Genomic DNA, 20,973 nt, shown 5'->3' on the forward strand with positions numbered 1-20,973 from the left:
AGACCAAGTCTAGAAGGTCTCACTGCTCTTCATCCTTACACATCCTGGACCATAAGCTAATAAAACACTTTCTGCCATCATAACCTCACTATGTGGTCCATTCTTGCGTCCTTCACCACCACACCATGCCCAAGTTAGTGCTATCTCCATGACAGCAGAAGATACATCAGAATGATTATCTGGTGACTCACAGCTGAGCTAAACTACAACCTTTGACCTCAGGTATAACTGGCTTGTGGGCTGGACAGAAAAGATGGGTCCTGGCAAAAGTACCTGTTCAGAAGGGGTTCTTCCCTCTAAATCATGCTTCTGCTGAAAGACTTGGAATGGTATAGCTGTTCTCAGCTTCATTACACAAGAAAAATCAAATAATCTGTGTTGGATAAATTCTACGTTTGGTTCCCAAAATTCCCCAACATTATGGAGCCTCATATGTATTGCCTCTTGTCCATGGTCTTGCCACACACTTAGAAGGCATTTGGCAGTTTCTGGGGAATCTTTGGAAGGAAAAGGCCAACAACTGAGAAACAGTTCCTTCTCTGTCATGTAAATGAAAGGAAGGCACATCAAGTAGCTGCTGAAGCCAGAGGAGAAAGAGGTGTCCACATATATGAGAAGAACAGGTTTATTTGTACTCTCTCCCTGCTGCAAAATTACTTTCAGTAACAGTATGTACTTCAGAGTTCTTTATCAACACAAGAATCTCTCATGCCTTGAGCAATTTCTGAGCCTCCTTCCATAGGCTTTATACTTGGCAGTAGAGACCTGAAAATGACAGTCACCAAGAACACTCAAATGATGCTCTAATGCAGCTGATATGGGACTTGTTGAGTTTGGGACCTACCACAAACATCAGTGGTAATTGCCACAGTGGCTCCAAGGCAATGAGGTTCTCTCACTAAGATCCAAAGCACAGCCAGACTGTTGAAACACCTCTAGTCCTCTGCTACCCACTGCTCTCTCTCCAGCATCTTGCAAACCCCACAGTCACACTAGCCAAGTGAGAAAACGCTGGCAGCCAAGGACAGCATTGGGAGGATTAGGGCCCTCTTAAGAATTTCAGCAGAGAAATAAACTTGTGAAGCTGGGTCCAGGGCTCTCATGGTGCTCCAAAACGAGAGAGAGACACGCATTTGTGCCACTGACCCAGAGGAAGAGTTCACAAGTTGGTATATGTCTGGCAGACATTGCCCAGGAATCATGTCTCTGATCTGTTCTCAAAACAAGACAGAAAGATACTGGGTCATGCTTGACCTATTCCCATACACCTCCACCAGCCTACACCACCATCAGAGAAATCCAGGCTCATTTTGAGGAGGTCCCAGCTCTCCCCTGCCACCCATTCCAGGAGAGAAACGCACAAAGACTGCAAGACAAGGCTGCTGACTGGAGAAACTGAAGCCAGGAGCAAGTACCAAGGTGCTGGGAAACTTCCATGCAATTGTTAAGAGACCAGTTTGTGGTCTCCCAGGTACATTGCTGCCCCACAGTCAGGAGGGCAGCCTTTCCCCACACACACACGCAGGATACTCACAGCCTGCGCATAGGCGCTGTATGGGCTGAACGGCAAGGTGAGAGATGGAGTGAATATCCCCAGCTGCCCCACCATTTGCTGCATACGACGGAGGGTCCTTTCCTTATCTGTGTCAGCAAACTTCACCACTAGACTGGAGGAGGCACCCTAGGCACAGAGAGAGGAGACAGACAGGAGGCAGGAGAGAAGAGGTGTGGGACAGCCAGAGAGTCAGCAGTCAGGCAAGGTAGGATGGGGCAGAACAGGCAGCAGAGTGGGAAGAGGAGCAGAAGAGCAAATATTGGCATGAAAGTGCTCGGGAGCTGCCTGGAACCTGGGCTGTGCCCGTCCCCATCCGTCTGTTCATCCAACCCTTCCCTCTCATGCCCTTCCCCTCACACCCTGAGCCCTGCACAGCTGCATAAGTGGGTGCACACATCCCTGGTTACATTCACCAGGTGATGGTGTGGCCAGGAACACTCACGTCACTGATAGCCACAAGCACCATCTTTCTACCATCATGAGCTTGGCTTGATAGGCAAAGCAGTTCCTGGTAGCTGGAAATACCCCTGCTGCAGGCAATGCACTGTCCTTCCCATGAGGTGCCCCAGTTCAGGTTAGAGATTGCTTGAGATGAGATCACAACCGCAGCTCCACTCGCACAAGAAGGCACAGCTATGGCTACACAATCCCACATAACACACAAAGCATTCCCACCAGCACCCAGCCCACCCCAGTGGCCTCCTCTACTGCCTAGATAAGAGAAGTCGAGGAGTGTGCTCAGACACTGAAGTCCTGACCACCCATGTGGTTGAATTGTTAGCTTCCACCCTGCTCAGTTTTTAACTACTCCAGGGAGCTGTTTCCAAGACAAATTCATGGCCTTGTTTTGGCTCTCTTTTATTTACCCTTTACAGATGTAAGCGCTGTCACTACCAGTCTGGATGAACATAGCTACAAACATCAGACCAGGAGGCAGGATGGTTACTAAGACTAGAGCACGGATGTGCACACACACATCCCTACACACACCTCCCAACCACACCAACTGGAAACTGCAGTTGAACCTGTCATGGTTTTGGAGAGTGTGGGGAGGTCCCTGCAACAGGGTAATGGGACGAGGATTAGGAAGAGGGTAGGTACCCTGGCCTTATACTCACGGGCATTGTCTGGCTGCCATGGAGTGCGTGGATTGCTGCCTGAGCCTCTGTGTGAGATGAGAACTTTACAAAAGCACAGCCTGGAAAGGGACAGAAAGAGCACAGGAGATTGCAGTGACAGGACTGCTGTGAAAGTGCCATCACGCAAGAGACAGTGTCTGTATCTCAGGCAAGGCAAAGGAAAGCCACCCCAAGGAAGCAGGGAACAAAAAGGATGACTCATCCCAAGTCCTCTATCCTGGAAAAAAGAGGAAGGGTCTCAAATTATTACTTCAGTGATATACTCTATAGATGATGTCACCATCTCCACCCTTGTCCCTGATTACCTCTTCCCCAAAGTCTCTGTGGACTCCTAATTGTGGGTACAAACATTTCAACTTGCAGACCCAGACTGACAGAACAGGCTCACTAGTGATCCTGGTAACTCAGCTATTCATCGTGTTCTGCTTCCCCTCCTTTTCCCTCAGTCTCTGCCCACCTTCCCCAGTCTTTCCTGGCAGCAGATGATTCTTTGTGCCCTGCTCCCTATGCCGGGCTGTGATATGGGTTCCCATAAAGATACAGTGGAGGAATAAGTACCCCAGTGGAAAGGAGGCACAAGCAGTGAGGCTGGTGAGCGCTACCTGCAGAGCAGGGAGAAAGGGCATGACACACAGAGGGGTTCACACCTTTGCTGTTACCATCAGGTCCACGGAGCACCGTACATTCATCAATGACCCCAAATGGTTCAAAGAGCCGGAGCACGTCATCCTCAGACTGCTGCTTATTTAACATGCCCACAAAGAGCTTCCTGTCCCCTAGGGGCAAACACAGAAACATCAACCTTCTATGAGGCTTACAGTCAGTCCAGAGCAGGAGGACAGGGACACTTAAGCACAAAACAGCCTTGCGTTAAAAACATGCCTGGCATGGAAATGATTTGCTGTTGGTTGAAATGCTTCCAGGGGTGAGTGTGCAGGGTCCACCCAAGCTCCTCACACCTGCAAAGGTTTCTGTGGCTTCCCCTATCCTACCTTCCCCAACAGAAAACAAAAGATTAATAATTTCCTTTTATTCATTAGCCTTTTCCTTTGAATAATCCAACACAAATGTTAATAAGAAAAACTATCTGGGCAATTATACTGTTGTTGACCAGCATGTGAAATCCAAGAGGTACCTTTGAAAATAGAGTAGACCAACCCAGGCAGGGAATAAATTCCAGGACCTTTGACTTCTGTTTCCTTTTCCTTCTTTCCAGGATCACCATTTCCTCAGCTGCCATGTAACCAAGCATCTTAGTTTCCATTTGTCCTTCCCCACCCCAATCTAACCAGCTGTCTCCTAAGGCCTGGAATAAACCCTGGCATCCTGGTCCCAACCTGTGTCACCGCAGGATCACCCAAATACCAGACAGTTTGGTGAAGGCCAACTAACATCTCCATGGTCCCTGTTCCCCTCTCCAATGGCATTTTGTACCCGTGTCACACCGGCAGGGAGCTGGAAGGCTGGCCAACTCATCCACGACTTTGAGCTCAGAGTCCTTCTGGGTTCCTCCTCAGAAGACAGAAGTGAGGATTATGGTTTTCTTGGGATGGATAAGTGTGGAGGCAAGAAAGGTACAGAGCTCCCCCATCGGTACCCTCAGGGGCTCATCACACTGCCTGGTGCCATCCAGTCAAGCACAAACACAGCATTGCATGGGGCAACATCCTCCACAGATTTGAACAGTTATTAAAATAGCACAACATTAAAATAACAGCCTAAATACCAGCCCAATCTCCATTTTTGCAAGAAAATAGTTGTGTCAACTACTGAGTTAACTCTCCCCCACATGCATGGGAGACATGACCCATAGGAGCGAATGTGTTGGGATATGGCTTCGGAGGAGCTGTACGAGAGGATTCCTTATTATTAGTGACAGGATCAGAGGGGCTGGTTGCAAACAAACCAATGCAACGTGATGCACATCAGGGGAAATAGCAAGGAAGCTGCTACCTGTTTGAGAGTGCAGTGACCTGAAAAACAACAGGTCTTGGAGCTACAGCAGCAGAACAGGCTACAGGGGTGGTGGTGTGTATGTATGGCAGGAATGGATGGCACATTACACATTCACACTGCCACCAAAGCTTGCCCTAGCCCCTTCCTTGCTCCCCTTTGGTCAGAGGACAGTTCCTACCCAGGTAAGTAAACAAGCTACTAAGTACAGATGCACTGGGAAGCACACGCAGGCAGGACCTACATGTGCCATTGGTCCCTGGCAGAAAAGCAGATGGACACATGCAGCATTAATGGACAAGCACGGAGGCTTATGCATGCCCAGGAACACACTTATACACAGACCCAGCTCCAGCAGGTGCCTTCTGAAACAAAATTCCTCAGTAAGCAAGAGGGATGTGCAGACAGACACACTCATCCCCCACGCAGACACCACAGGGAGTCACTTCATCCTGTGGCACCGCCCCACAGAGCCCCAACACAGGCTCACACAGGCACAGCTCTCCTCTAGCACCAGGTGGACCATGTGAACACAGGTGCCACTTGTGTCCACCAGAGATGAAGTGTTAGAAGTGCTGTATCCAAGGCTCTTAACCCAGTCCCAAACAGATACTCCTGATTTATATAACTAGAAGTGGCTGAAATATATGGCCTTGTGTATTTTCTAAAGGCCAAATTTCCCAGCTTTCTCACTTTCAGGATTCCCTGGGTAACAAAACCTGTGGGAATTTCATCCCCTTTCATTTTCCTTGCAATTCTTTCTACATTTCTCCCTGCACCTGCATGGCAATGGTTGCATTTGGAGACATTATTTCAGCTGGTCGGGTCCATCCCAATTGGCAATGCCCAATAATGTCCAGCTAAGGCACAGGAGGTAATAAAGTGGGTGCTAGCTCAGAAGTGCGGATGGTTAAACCAGCCAAAAAATAGCACACAGAGAGGTGAAAAATCTGACTGGAAGCAGAGGGGGGAAAAAAAAAGGGACTGGAGAGGAACATATTTACTGTGAAGAAGAGCATGGAAACTAAAGGAGCAGTAGCTCTGTGCTCTGACTGACATCACCTGGGGCCATATGTGAACCCAGTTTGGCTATGGCAGAGGACACAGGAGCTCTGTAGTGTTCCCCCTTCCTCTGTCCTGAATCTATGTGGCAGCTGCAGCTAGGCCTTATTTCAGATATGTGCACCATGCTGCTGCCTTTGGATTGCAAACACAATGGAAGCTCCTTAAAAGAAACACATCAACAGAGGGGAGAAATTCACTAGGAAATACTTGTACTGACTTCAGGTGCTGTAAAATAACTCTATTCTTTGAACCCTTAAGCAAATAACTGGGTTAAGATTTAATAGCCAGAAATGCACTTGATGGTCTTGCCTTTCCCTTCAGGGACCTCAGACTGTTTGGCTGTCTTGGTCAGAGTGGCAAGGGGGAAACTCTAGGTGGGGGAACACACAGCTACATGGACATAATGCTACTTTTGCAACATTGGCCTTTTGCTTCTGGGTCTGATTTTGTGTGAGACTCTTGTGAAAGAACAGTGGGTAGCCAGGGGAGAGTCGGGTAAGTGGTTCCAGTTTTGGCTGAAGGCTAATTCAGTGTAAAGACCTGATGGTTACCGTAGCCACCCAAAGCTTAAGTCTTCACCAAACAACAGTCTAATGGATGCAAAAGGCCACTCCTTTGCAATGAAGGTACTGACCAAAAAGGGACCTTGTCAACTTGCAATCAAATCCACATCAAATCACAAGTTACTCATTATTTTCTCCTCCAGAGAGCCCTGAAATTTCCTGGATAATTCTTGTGGTTTCTTCCTCATACCATTTCTTCTGAATCAAAAGCCTTTTTCTATACCCTGCACTTTGGGAAAAGTCCATTGAAACAGTGAACGCTAGTCTCCATTCTTGCAGTTTTACTGCGGGTCTTCTGTTGTTTGACACAGCTCACTAACAGAACCTTTTAGAAGTCCTGTGTTTATGTGGGAATTTCAGCTTTCCTTTCTGAATTAGGAAGAAAAAAAATGCTAGTCTTCCTGGTGATGCAGAACAGCTTAAAACCGCGATACCTTAGGGACTCAAGCTATAAAGGCAAATCTAAATACACACACCTATGGGTTCAGAATCTTTTCCGAATGCTCACAACAGCAATATTAGAAGGGACTGAAGTCACTGACAACATAAGAGAAAGATTTCTTCAGAGTGAATCATGTTTCTTACAGCCCAATTCTGAAGACTGCACGTAGGAAAAAGGTCCAGTCTGTTCCCTTCAGATGCGTCTTTGCAGCAGCTGGGGAACCTGTGCAAGGGCTCTTCTATTGCTGACCTCTACCTCTTCACATCTTGGAGCCCAAGCCATGATCCGGTGCCCTCTAGCTTCTGTGAGCTTCCAAATAGAACTGCTCCCCCACCAATAACCAGGCTGCCTCATCCCTTCCCAGCCCTTTCACCTGAGCTCTGCTATCATCACGCCCAAAGCAGTCGATCTCAAACCAGCTGGCATTCTCAAGGCACTGTTGCAGGTCATCGGCTCCTTCAGCTCCCCAGCAGGGATTTCTGCAGCACTGGAAGATCTCGTCTCACCTACTCAGAACAGCATGCACTCCTCCTGCTGTTTTTCCTTCACTTTCCCTACAGCTCTTGGTTTTCACCCTCTGATTGGCAATTTCCCATGCTGTCCAGCAACCAGAAAAATTGATTCTGATCTCTGACTGTTGAGTTCCCGTGGAAACATGCTCTGGGCACAGTCAGCCACCCAGAGAGCAGGAGGTGGGCCATCATAGAGCACAGTGCTGATGAAGGTAACTACGGGAACAAGCAAGGAGTTGAGGCCATAAAGTCTGAGAGAGAGAGAAAGAGGAGAGAGCACACAAGCACTGGACACCACTCCTCTAAGCCCAGTGGATTCAGGTCATCTGGCCAACAGCAAGGATCAGGGAGAGAGGGGAAGCCCACTAAAGCCATTGGGAATGCAGCAAATCTCCTTGGATATGCAGAGAGCTTCCTTGTCTCTAGGCAGTACTAATGGGCTTGGGCTGGCTGTCATATCACATCACTGTAGCAGAGTGCTCCAGGTCTCACAAGAAGCAGACAAGCTCCTCTGCCCCCTCACTCCATCTCCTCCTGGCACTCCCATGCTCACACCACAGGCATAAGGGAAAGAAGGAAAAAGCTGACAATGCCTGCCCCAGAATCACAAGTCCCACTCTGAACTAATACAGGCAGGAACTTTTTACTAGTGAATTACTTCTGCAGGGTACAGTAACACTGAGCATTCAGATACTCCTACACAGCCTCTGCAAGGCTTGGCCAAAACTATCCCTTTGGCATAAGACTTAGCATCTCTTAGAGCAGAAGACAAATTCTGGTGCTCTAACTTCATGTACTTAATTCAGGGTGCTTCATTTGAGAAACATCGGTCCCTGGAGAGTATAAAAGATGTTCCCTTAAAGGATAATGCAGAGCAGAGCTTCACTGATCCATGCACCTATTCCCTTGACAAATTCCTAGTCCAAGCAGTTCTGTCCTGCCCCAGATCTTTCTTTTACCTCCTGCCAGTGTGGGGCTGTTGCTACAGGGAATGGCTCTTCCCATATCTGCCAAGTTGCTTATCCACTTCTCTGACAAGTGGAGCATCATGACAGAAACATTTCAAAAGAGCAACCTGATTCAGACAAACATAGGGTGCTGTCTTGATGCTGCTTCTGCCTCAGGAAAAAAAACAGTTTGTCATGGATCCTGTGGGAGCTGTTTGTTTTTCAGCTCTGCAATGAATAAGTGAGGTACCCAGTCTGCAGAGAGAGAGGTGTTCAGACTCCAAAGGCTGCTGCTCTCAACGGCCTTGTCCACCAGAAGCAGAGTTGATGTTCTGACATTTGCAATCATTAGAAAATGCGGCACTTTCCATAAGCTTAGAGATTTCAGAGTCCAGTGCCTTGACCAAAAGCTTGCTTCCAAATCAACATCCTGTTTTTTAACCTGTTGGCCTGTTTCAGCTCTATTTGACAGAGAAACTGAGGCATCAGAGATGTTATGTCCCAACACTTAATACTAGGTGGCTGTGTACAGAAGAGACGCCAGTAGCAGCCCATCAGCAAAAGACACACTGCAGAAATGACCTCAGCCTAGCAGTAGACACCAGAGGTGCCAGACTTGCACTCACCAAAGACACAAACTTAAGAAAAGAAAGCTGCAGCGGTTGGTCATTTCACAGCATGGATCGTCTGTTTGGTCTGGTTTTACTGCTGTTGTGTCAGGACATAATGCAGGGTGGAAAAGGCGAATGGGTGCATCTGCCTGGGAAGGTGTGTGTCAAGGGGGCACACAAGGCCCTGCAGCAGGTCCTGCTGTCTGTCTCTCTGGGCTGGGAGACAGGGCCTGCTATGTGTCTCTCTGGGCTGGGAGGGCTGCTCTGCAGCCACGTCTGACACTGCTACTGGCTCGGAGATGTTGGCACCAGGATGACTGGCAAAGGCTTTTCTAGTCTCCTATGCTTTTTTTTTTTTAAAGACTCATTAATAGTAACCTCAGATATAATAACAGAATTTCTGAATTAGTCGGAAATCTGGGTTGCAAATTTTTAAAATAAATGTGGTAGGGGATGGACTGACCACCTACTAGTTGAATCCAGAGGCAATGTGAGGTGTCAGTGAGTAGTCAGCCCTCTCTACACCCACTGCAGGCATCTCTAAAGAATACTTCATCCACTCCTAACATCATTTTCAACAGTGAAACACCCTGAAGGAATGGTCTCTTTATACTGTCTATAGCACCGATAAGGACCTTAAACTCAACCCTGAACCAGGGGCTGAAATAAGGTGAGATGAATCTAGTCCTATGTGGTTTAGGAAAGCTATTTTCTTTGGAGGCTTAAGTCACAGTCCTTTTCGAAAGGAGCATGACTATATGTAGCATTCCTGGGATTGTCAATATAGGCCAAGAGAATAAATTTGCCCAGACTTCAGTAAAAGTTATCCCTTGAGTAAATAACCAAAAGTTACATATTCTATTTGGAAAAATGATCTATCTGACCTAAACAATTTTTTTAAAAGGAGGATCACACAACCGTAAATATACACATTCATACAAAATATTATAAAATATATCTCATGTTCCTGACAGTGCAATAATTGAAAGTCACTGCAAACTGTTTGGAAATTTAAAACAAAAGCCTTCCAAATCTAAACACCGCATGCAGGACATGCTGCCCCACAGCACAAAAAGCACCACACAAATCCTCCCCTTGCCTCTACTAAACTGCTTTCAGGGGCAGCACCAACAGCACAAGGCATGGAGAGGCAGACGTAGAAATGGAGAGAAAAGGAAAAGAAATATATCAGTAAGACAAGGAAGAGAAGAGAAATGAATTAATGGATTAGGAAAGGGCTGGAGTTGTGAACCCTCTCCACCTGGAGAAGGCATTTGAGCTGCTGAGAGCTTCCCATTAAATTAACAGATTCTTTCTTTCCCAGTCTTCCAGCTCTGAACTCACTGTATGCTGCTCTGACCAAGCTGGTCCCCTGCAGGCTGACAGCACCTCCATTTCAGCATCCTTTCCCTTCAGAATTATTTCTCCATCATGTGATCTTTTCTGCAATGGCACTGCAGCCCTGACAATGTGATGGGGGCTGCTGCAGGACCGAGAGTGGGAGGCTGAGACAGTTCAGCAGTAATGGGAGAGGCAGAGGAGTGAGCTGCAGACAGGAGAATCAGCTGTGGAGCAGTGAGCTGAACATGTTGAAAAGCCAGTGCTGCTGCAAGGATCTGGCTTTTATTGGGTTGATCAGGTGTACAAATGAAGAAACCTCTTCCCAACAGCTTACACCCTCCAGGAGCCTCCGTGCCATACACCGAAGTGCAGGTCTGCTTCAGTAACCTCCTGGGACAGGCACTGTCAGGCTAATAGTACCCTCAAAGAGCTGGGAAAGAGAGTAGAGTAGGCAGCCACATTATCACCCTTAGGATTTGGGGTGCTGTCAGCTGCGTGCTGTGTCAAGTTGAAGCTTATCCCTAGGCTCTCCTCCTGCCCCGCTCCCCCCCCCAGATCTCTGCCACATACAAACATCTCCTCGTACAGAGTGCAGGTAGAGGAAGGCAGGGTCAGGACTCTCTCTCTTTTCCTGGTCCCTCTCACAAGCATAAAGCCACCAAAGGAGAAACAAGGAGAGATGACAACTACCTCCACGGCTCTCGCTGTCTGCGGGTTTCACTTGAATTGGGCGCGCCATCTGCAATGAAAGAGAAATGCAAAGGGTTAGAGCTTGGCCCATCTGCCCAGCACACGGTGCTGATGGCAGGGGCAACAGGGTGCCCTTTCTGCCTGCTGTGCAGAGTAGGAGCGTGACAGAAGGGAACCAAGACATCGTGATGGCAATCAGTACATCCTCTTGGAGAAAGAACTACTTTTCAAAAAGAAACCTGGCGCTTTTCCCTGCTCAGCTGCTTGCCTGAGACAACAGCTCTCCTAGAAATGCTCACCATTCATAAACCTCTGCTTCCTAAGATGCTGCAAGTGGCAAAGAAAGGCCTAAGGTGAGACTATGCCTGGAAGCTCTTCCTATGTCTACCCTGACTCAGTGCAGGCATGGCCAGCTCACCTAATTGAGCCACTTACTCTCCTTGCAGAAAAGAAGAAAGACTGCCTCTGACCTTGGTTAGAAGCAGTACAGCAAGCAGGCATGTCATGTTTCCCCTTCCCCAGCCCTCATGCAGACAGAGCTCTGTGCACCAGAATGGCTGTTGAGAAGGGCAGTGATGCTCTCAAGCAACATCTCTGGCCCTCAGGGACAATGCTCAGGTTAAAAGTGGCAAAACTCCTCACACTTGGGTGTGGAGAAGAGCTTTTTACCTCTCTTGCAGCCATTAGTGTCATCAACAATAATCCAACCACAAACAACAAGCCTGAAGGGTAGCTTAGCTCATGTGATATGAGGAGTCTCCAGGTAAGACAGAAGTAGCTGCATTAAGGAACCAATAGCTTCAACTGTCTGATTTGCAAAGTAGGGCAAAACTCTCATCTGCTGGCAGGTCTGCATGTCCTGTGCTGCCCAGAGAGGCGACTGACAAGCTGTAGCCTCCTCCCCAGCTAGCAAGATCCAACTGTGCCAGAATCTCCTCCGAAGAATGGTGCACAGGGCAAATTTCCACATTCACAGCACATCTCACTCCATGTCTCTCAGCATCATTCAGACAGGCTGACAGTGACCGGAATCAGTGACATTCATAATAAAAACCAATCAGAATATCGCAGGTGAGGCCTGCACAAAAGCTGCAGGTCCAGGCATAGTCTGTCCCCTCTCTTAGGAAACACCCCCAGAAAAAGCAGCAACAAAACATAAAATGAAATCAAGCCATAAAAGCCACCACCTGAAATGTGTTTAGAAGCCAGCATGCAATATGTGGAAGGCTGTTTGTCTCCAAGCGGTGGCTGAGCCAGACTGGCCAGAAAATGGAGGTAGAGCCCACATTTACAACAGCTGGAGGAAATCTGTGAAATAAGTTTGCAGTTCACAGAACAGAGAGGCCAAGCTGCTGCCATGCTACACCTTGATAGGCAGCAGTGCCAACTTCACTTCCCAGGAGGTGCTGCATCATTTAGGGAAGAGGGAGAGGCTGCAGGTCCCTTTTCCCACTCTTCATCAGCTACAAGGATTTGCAGAGCTCCCAATACCCTGCTGCACTGCCATGTGGCCCCAGCACTTGCAGCACTGGCACTCACCAGCCTCCAGGCTGCTGCTCCCCCCAAGAGCTGACAAGGACCTGGCATCTCTTTCATGAGCTGAGTGGGATGTGGGACAGGGATTCAGAAGTATGCAGTCAGAGATTGTTCCACAAAGCCTCCAATTTCCTTGCTGAGAGGCAGAGGCTCCTATCGCTGCTCAGGGTCCCTGGCAATATGCCTGCGTGAACTGAGGCTGGCAGTGCTCTGGGAGCAGGTTGAGTGGGAGAGGGCAGGCAGCCCAGATGTGTGCTCGGTGCATAGCCAAGAGGGGCAGCTGGCTATGTCACTCCCCACTGCTCCCACAGCACTGATAAATAGTTTTGTTTCTACCCAGGATGCAAAACCAGAACTAAACTAAACTGATGGAGAGGGAGACAGAGGGACAGACTCAGATCTCAGCTTCTACGAGGAGCAAAGCCATTTGGGGGTAGGAGGGGTAGAAGGGCTGCTGTAGAAGCCAAGAGCTAGTGGGCACACACATCACCCCCCTCCAGCACCACCCACCCAGGGATGCTGGGGCTGAGGGCAAGGAGTCTAGAAGGACAGGGGGAGGTGAGGGGGAGGTTAAGCACCTGAGGCCATCTCCCTGTCCCCTCCCCCAACAGGGCTGTCACTCCAGCTCCCAGCACCTAGGATAAAGGAGGTGTTGTCATGGAAACGGTTTTTCACCACATGGAACCTGACATTTGCCGTTGCCATGGAAATTAGCTCTTGGGGGCATTCCCTCTGCTTTGCACAATAGAGACATTTTGATATGATCTCTGGGGAGGGGGCCCCCTCAACCCATCTGTCCATCCCTATCCTTCCCCCCATCTCAGGGACTTCATCCCAGGGCCAACCCCCAAGGTGGTGAGCCCCGGCTGGCCCCACTGAACCTGTGAGTGCACCCCACAGGGCCACAGACCCACAGTGGAGTGACACACTCACAGCAGGGCCAAAACACCATGCAGTGGCAGCAGAGCTGCCAGTGCCAGAGTCAGCACAGTGATGTGGGTCAGTACTGGTGCAAGTCTGGAAGCAGCATTTGGCACAAGAGGAAGAAGGGCTGCCCAGGGCAAGATCAAGCATGTGTGCTGCCCTGCACCCCACATCTTCAGCCACAGCTCCTCTCTTGCCTACCTGACACGGCACCTTAGGCAGGCACAGGAAGACTCTCCCTCTGCCCACGTCAAACCAAGCTCTCAGTCAAGGGCTGCCCATTTCCAGAGGCCTTGCCAGCTCCAATGACTTTGAGGGACCCCCACCAACATGAGGTTGGGTCTCGGGGCTGATCTTCATCTGTTCTGGAAGATATGGGTAAAGAGAATAAAACAAGATACAAGAAATTTTCCAGATGCTGAGGCTTGGAGAAGAGCAGCAGGATTCTCTGCCCGCTTCTTCCAGAAACAGCAGGTCTCCCAAGTGAGACAGAGGCAGCATGGTCCTCCTTGCAGAGAAGTGGACACCCAGACACTTCCACAAACAGGACACCACCACTTTAATCCTTCTAAGTCCCCCGTTGCCATCAAAGATGAACAAAATATCAAAGGCATCTCAAGCACAGGGAGCCCACAGCTGCTTAAACTCAACCACACAGGTCTGAAGACCTTGAGATGCATCCCTGTGGGGTCCTAAACTTTGTATACAGGTCTCAGACAAAGAGCTCTGTACCCTAGAGGAATGCACAGAAAGGATGGTCAAACTTTACCTCTTCCATTTGAGGGAGAAAGCGAGTAACAGGATAGCAAGGGGCTTCTGGGCTTACACAGCAAACTCTGGAAATACAAATTCTTCTGGCCTCCAGTTATCACCTGAGGCTGCACAGTGATCAGAGAACACATCTGAGTAAGAAAGCCATATTTGTACATGTCCAACTGGAGCCAGAATCCAGCAGTCAGGATGTGCCTGCCATAATTCCAAGTGCAGAGCAGATGGACATGCACTGACACACATGCCTTTACCACACAAGAACACAAACATAAGCAAGCACACATGTGGCATGGAGAACTTGAGCAAATGATTTATGAGCCTGCACCTGCCTTGCTACCTGAGCTTTATCTTACTTGTTAAATCATGCAGCTGAGCATTATTAGTCTTCATTTCCTAAGAATATCACATTAATATTTAGCACATGCTGTCAGGACACCACAGGCCAAATGTCCCCCACCCCAAGCCCTTCACACTCACACTTCACGCTCCTCCTTACCCGCTGCTAGCGATAGTCTAAGAGCTGTCTGCTCCACGACCCACTGGACTCAAGAAATCTTCTGGAGCCACATGCAGCAGTGGACACCAGATGGGCAGCACATGGGAGGGGGCAAAGCTCCCATTGTCCCTCTCCAGATTCTCCCTCACACTTGCCCTTCTGGCTGGATACACACCTTCCCTTTTCGAACACAGCTGTCCCTCACTCTGCACAGCTCACAGCTCTCAGAGACAATGATTCTCTGCCTGCATTGCTCTCCCTCTCGCAAGCCCCCAGACTTTGTTGGCTTGCTTTCTTGGGAGCTACTTTCTTGGTGGGAAGCAACTGGCCAGCTGGATAGAGGCACAAAGCCATCCTGACCTCTGGAGCCTTACGTGCTACAAAGCACAGCAGTTACATGTCCTGCATAGCCCTCAGGGAGCAGTGAAGAGACACCCATGGTAAGGGAGTCACTGCAGCCCAGAGGAGCCTAGAGATTTCTAGGGAAGATGCAAGGGTGACAGGCCTTGCTGGGAAGTGCCTGAATTACCTCCTACCCCATTCCCAGTATCTGCTCAGCATAGAGAAGTGGGGAACAATGCTCTGTTTGGGCTTCCTCCCTGCTTTTGAGGAAATGCTCCCCACCTTTGTAGCACTCTTGGGATCAAAGATCTAAGGAAAAATCCTGGCCCTCCTAAAGTCAGAGGATGCTTTGCTATTTGTTTCACCAAGGTCAAAATGAATGATTTCTCTCACCACCCCCCAAAAAAAGACTTCTGGAGGTGAACTAGCTCCCTGCATTTACATCAATGCCCAGCATGAGCTGTCAGTCATCTCAACAATCTGGGAGCCCTGTTCTTCAAGGAGGAACAGTGGCTCCCAGATATCGCTTCCTCAGCTTTCAAACTGCAAAAGCTGGATAGAAGGAAAAAGCCCTCTGGGACAGCAGGGCAAGCCCCTCTATTAATTATGAGTAAGTGATGTAAAATAGCCCCTTAGGTGCAATGCATAGTGTTAAGAGGGTCAGAAGCAAAGACCATGAAACACACAATGCAGGCTGGTTCCTCTGGGATGTCAGGAACCAAAAGGCACCCAAGGCCATTGGCAGAATTAGGTCCTGAGCTCTTACGCTTTGCAAATTGTGGGCTGGTCCTCTTCTGGCCAGTTAAAAATGCCCTGCCTAAAGGATCATAACCACATCTAGCTGGGCAGAGTACATAAATATAAATGCTAATTTGCTCATTTGGATTCTGTTTCTGATCAGGAATGCAAGCAGGAATGCATTGGTGCCAGTCTCAGTGCTTGAGTATCCAGGAAAACCATCCTTCTCTGAGAAAGAGGACTTGTCTCACACAGGAACACAGGCAACATTAGTACCAAACACTGTTCTGGCACAGCTCTAAAGGCTGCTTATGAATTCACCTCATTCAATCCCATTATGAAGGAAACAAGGATAATTATGAGTATTGTGTTCCAGGTGGAGGAATCGAAGCATGTAGTGATGAAGATTGTGCCGAAAGTCTGTGGCAGAAGCAAGATGTGAAGCCCAGAGTACAAACCACACAGCTCCTGCCTGCATGGCTAGGGCTGTGACTTTTTGCACAAGCAAGGAAGATTGTCGAAGGACCTCACCCAACTGCTTTGTGCCACCAAGAAGAGGACTCATAAGCTCATAACTCCTCTCATAAGTTTCTTTGGGAAGCATTTTCCCTATCCCCAGCACAGTGGGCAAACCAGGCAGAGCAGGGAAGGTATCCCCCATTCCCCACTGAAGCTGAGTGAACTCAGGAATCAATAAGCAGGTATCTGAACAGCACAAGGGCCACAACACACATGGACTACTGCTTTGCTTCTTGGATTCTCCGCTGCACCATGTTCCTTCTCCTGTAATGCAGTCAGACACCCCTGGCCCCACTGTAGCCAGTTCTGCTCTGGAGGAAGACAAGCAACTTAACACCATGACTCAGAAAGCCTTGGATCACCCTGGTATCTCTAGGGAAGTGACAGCACCATTGCCGTGCAAGAACACCAGACAACCAGCAGGGGGGTCCACCCAACTTGGCAATTCCAGCTCCTACTGTAGAACCAAAGAATCATTTGGGCTGGGAAAAAATCTTTAAAATCAGGTACGTAACTGTGTGGCAGACACACTTGAGTGCAGTCCCTCATGACTCCACGATCAGTCAGTCTGTCCTCATGGGGCTCCTTGCTTGATGTTTCAGTGCACAGCAGGGCACTGCATTAAGGAGAACACTGCATGATCTGTTGCCCTGATCTCTCTCTTGTGATTAGTGTCACTGAAAGTCAAAAGAGCTTTTTTAGGTGAGAAGAGGAAAGTGCTAACTTTCTCAAATCCTTTTCTAGAGGTGCTAGGCAAGTTTCCTCAAGAAGCAAGAGGAAGAAAAATCCTGGGCCACATTCAGACAAGTACTCTTCTGTTTTCCAGGGGGCTTTATAGCAAGGCAGAGAAGAGTAGTATTTGGCTCCAAACTTCCTCCTGCTCCTCCCCACTGCTGCAAGAAAGGGCTGACAGAACTGAAAACCCAAAAAACTGCTCCAGCAAGTTCATCAAGACCACAAGAGATCACTCTGGGCTCCGAAAAGCCATGGGCCTGAGGATCCAGGCATGGCTGGGTGGTCAAGCCCACAGTCCTGCATCAGCTGCAGAATTTTACTTCAGCAGAGACAGAGACTTGCCCAAGGAGGCCCTTGTGACAAGAGTCACTTCCAGCAAGGTGGAAAGTGCTTAGCAGGCCTACAAAAAGCAGGGATAAGATGTAGGTGAGATGGGTCACCAAGTTACTAAGAGCAAGTGCAAGAAAGTTGCAGAGGGAAAAGCTGGGAGCACTGCCACCCTCAGCTGGCTTTGATCATTTTGCTAGGCTGGTTGGAGAAGACACCCAACACTCACCTTTCCCTGTGCTCATTGGTCCAGCAAGCACGCTCAGGTGCTTCTCCATGCACAAGCTGGAGCCCCATGGACCCCAGCAAACTGGGGAAGGGCAGAGCAAGGGCAGTGAGTGTCCGAGCTAGTGACACAGTGGGTCTGCAGAGGCTGCAAAGGCCTCTTACAGGTGTGCTGGCAGGTTAACAGGCTGCCGTTGCTCTGGACTTGTCATCTGGGGACATCAGCAGCTCCTCAGTGCAGCTGTGCCCCAACTTCTTCTCCCCCATGGAAGGGTAATGGCAGTGGCCAGGAAAGGCATCTCTGTACCATGGTGATGCAGAGGTGGCCAAGCAGGAGGACCCTTTGCCTGCACACAGCGGCTGCACCAGTTCCCTTGGCAACCGTTAACATTAACAGTCTGAGCAGTGCAAAATCTCCAGAAATAAAGACCTGCCATGTGAAAATCCACAGTAAATGGGCCCAAGCCCCAGTGCCACTGAATGAATCTCCTGAGCTATTTCTGGGCTGAACAGCAGAAATTATGGCTGATACTAGATAAGCTGTTTCCTTTTAGGGGTGCTGACAGACCAGAAGAGAGGCCCCAGGCCTGCAGGATCCCCTTGAAGATAGTCAAAACTCATCTGGAGAAGGCCCTCAGTGATTTAACGTAGTTAGCCCTTCTTTGAGTGGGGTCTGACCAGAGATCCCAGAGGTCTCTTCCACCATAAATTACTCTTTGATCCTATTTATATCCATATTCAAAAACACTCGTGCAGGCACACACATCAAATGACCCCAAACAAGGAGATGGGAATGTGAAGCCTTGCTCAGAAGGGTGGGTGCCTTTGCAAAGACGAAAGGTCTGTGGGGGTTGGTGCATAGGTGCATAGGTGTTCACAAGCACAGGTAAGCGTGCTTACCAGGGAACACATCAGCTCTGGGAGACAAAAGTCCAAGCTCTGTGCTGCAGGGAGATGCGGGCCTGGTTGTGCAAAGGGCAGTCATTTCTCTGGAGAAAGGAAGGCCCCTTGTGCACAGGACGGAGCCTGCACGTGTGCACTTGGTCAAGATGCGGGAACAGGTGCTGATCTTTAATTTCATTTTTCTTCCAATTCCATAGGCAACAGGAGCCCAAGTCTGCTTTGGAAGCTTGCTCTTCCCCAGCCTCTTCGGTGTTGGCACTTCACTGGACAGCTGCCTTGCCGTACGATATTCTCAGCCCCTTAAGCCAAACCCTCAACAGCACAAGCGTTTGCAATCCTCCCTGCAGTGAACAGGCACATCTGCTGCTTCTTGTCCAGGGACTGCTTTAGCTCAGTACCTTCATGTTCTGGTGCTGCCACTTCAGTGAGATAGCCTTAGCATGCTCTCTGTATCGTTACCTTCTACTGATAACATTGCACAGCTCTCAGGAATTTGCCAGTATTGTCTATCAAACCTGCAGGATGGACATGGGAAAAACTTCTCCACCCTACCCTGCCCAAAGGTTCAAGCTGCAAAGATTAACAACTGGGGCCCAGCTTCAGTCCCCAGCCAAACATTCAGGTCACCTACTCCACTTCTCAGCACATCCCCCAGCTTTGCCAGCCGCAATATCCCATAGTGTTCACATGAAGAAACTTTCAGAAATACTGGTCCAGGCTGCCTTCACATCAGCAATTGTACAAACGAGAGGGAAGGGAAGAATGAGATGCTATGACCTCTCTACCAAAGCCTCTCCAGTCACCTGTGCTCCTTTATATCATCACGGGCTCTGGATCTTGACAGATGGCTCAAGTGAGCCCTTGCTCCTGGCAGCACAGGAGACAGCCTACCCACAGGGATGCCCTCTGCTCAAGCTCTGCTGGGTCTCTGCACTAATCCTTGTGCCCAGCCATCTGAGTTAGTGCTGCAGCATGTCAACCCCTGGTGCATTCCCATAGTCTCTCTCTGCTCTCATGCTGCTGCTCTCTGTAATTTTCCATTTCTGCGTCTCTGCACCCATGAGTTCTCCCTATGATGTAGCCACATTTCAGTACTCCCATCACTGCTTTTGAACTGCCCGTATTCCTAGCTTGGACTAATACCAATTTCTGCCTCTTACTTGCCTACCTTTCAGCAAGCCCTTCTTTGTTCTGCATAGAAATAAAACTGTAACTGTACCTTGCCAGAAGAATTACTTTTCTGAACCTCCCCCCTCCACTTCCTCCTTTTATTCTTCTTCCTCTTCTTCAGGAGCAATTTTATGTAATTTGCAACTGTCTGGCTGCAAATGAAAAGAGACATAAAGTGTTTCTGCGAAATATTGAAAAGCTGGATGCTTTTCCCACAAGTTTCACTTAGCAAGAGGCTTTAACTTGCTGTGTGATCACTGTATGTCATTAATAACCTCTCCAATTCCTTTCAGAACTCAGCAAAGTGAAGGCACAATCACGAATCAAAGGCATGGGTTACGGAGTTATAATATAATTTCATCAAGCTAAGGAGGAGTGTGCCAGTGAGTGGGGAGAAGGTGAAACACCACACTGTTAAGCTGGTTGGCAGCTGAAGAGGACACTAGATTTAGGAAGAAGTGTTAAGGGCCTGATTTCCTCTCTTCTTTTCAGATCAGAAGATTTTTGCCTCTGTTCAGCCTGTATGGGTTGTGTGTCTTTCCCCAGGCCCTGCGTACCGAGGCCACAGAGGGAGCTGCTTTCTATTTTGTTCCTCAGGCATATCCATCTCCACCTCTGATGGGCTCAAAAGACTTAACAAACTGCTTTACTGGGACTGAGTCAGACTTAGTTGTGCAGTTCTCCAGCCTGTCCTCAGGGAGCAAAACTGGGGAACATGAAATGGGATGTTTGCACACAGCAGAGAACATTGTGGAGGGCAGGGAGGAGGAGTGTGTCTGGCTGGGAGGTAGTGCTGGGCAGAGAACTGGCCACGGTGCTGGTGCTGTCTAGAAACTGCACAGTCCCTGTGAGCAAGGTGCCATGTCCTCCCTGCCTGTCACTCGTACCGGACTGGGGCAGTGGGCAAATTCACCTTGGCTGTGCTGAGCTTCACAAGTCACAGTCCACATCACAGGGTGTGGAAGCAGGTTCCCTGCCTGGGTACTCCTCTTGCCCACCCCAGCTGACACAGATACTTGGCATCCTTTTAAGCTCCTTAGCGAGCTTGGGTGATAAGACACTTCCGCTAATTCACCAAGGATGTGCTTCACCTCACTGTTCTAGGAAGCTCCATCCTTCCTTCCCCAAAGGAATATTCACACATTTGTTATTTCCAGACTGCACTGACAACAATTCAGCAGCTGTGAGGGCAGGACAGGTGTTTTAGATAATACAATATGCAGCTGACTGTACAGGTGAGATTGGTTGAGTTACTATCCCTGGAGTGATTTAAAAGATGTGCAGATGTGGCACTTAGGGACATGGTTTAGTGGACTTGGCAGTTAATGGTTGGATTCGACAATCTCAGAGGTCTTTTCCAAACTAAGTGATTCTATGATTGCTGCTTTACACCCTGAGCACACTAGCCCATACAAAAGGGAGTAAAAGCCAAAATTCTGTCTATCTCAGAAAAAGAAGCTAAGCCTTAT

The 20,973-nt window shown here is 48.9% G+C and overlaps 1 protein-coding gene across 13 annotated transcripts in view; it reads right to left on the reverse strand.

The window, feature by feature from the left end:
- The window catches only part of CELF5 (CUGBP Elav-like family member 5), a 40,901-nt gene that overhangs the window by 9,474 nt on the left and 10,454 nt on the right, over positions 1–20,973 (reverse strand). For 8 of the 13 annotated variants that reach the window (XR_007908267.1, XR_007908268.1, XM_051811033.1 and 5 more), the window contains exons 3-6: positions 10,816–10,867; positions 3,342–3,470; positions 2,674–2,753; positions 1,535–1,681 (exon numbers count right to left, since the gene is read on the reverse strand). Coding sequence is in view for 11 of the 13 variants with exons in the window: in XM_051811033.1 (XP_051666993.1) it covers positions 1,535–1,681; positions 2,674–2,753; positions 3,342–3,470; positions 10,816–10,867 (408 nt within the window). In the remaining 2 variants the exon portion in view is untranslated. The remainder of the gene's footprint in view (positions 1–1,534; positions 1,682–2,673; positions 2,754–3,341; positions 3,471–10,815; positions 10,868–20,973) is intronic. The other 5 variants (XM_051811034.1, XM_051811036.1, XM_051811038.1 and 2 more) reach the window with 4 other exon arrangements.

Source organism: Manacus candei, unplaced genomic scaffold (assembly GCF_025592945.1).
Source record: "Manacus candei isolate 608988 ecotype Guabito, Panama unplaced genomic scaffold, ASM2559294v1 h1tg000080l, whole genome shotgun sequence".
NCBI lineage: Eukaryota > Metazoa > Chordata > Aves > Passeriformes > Pipridae > Manacus > Manacus candei.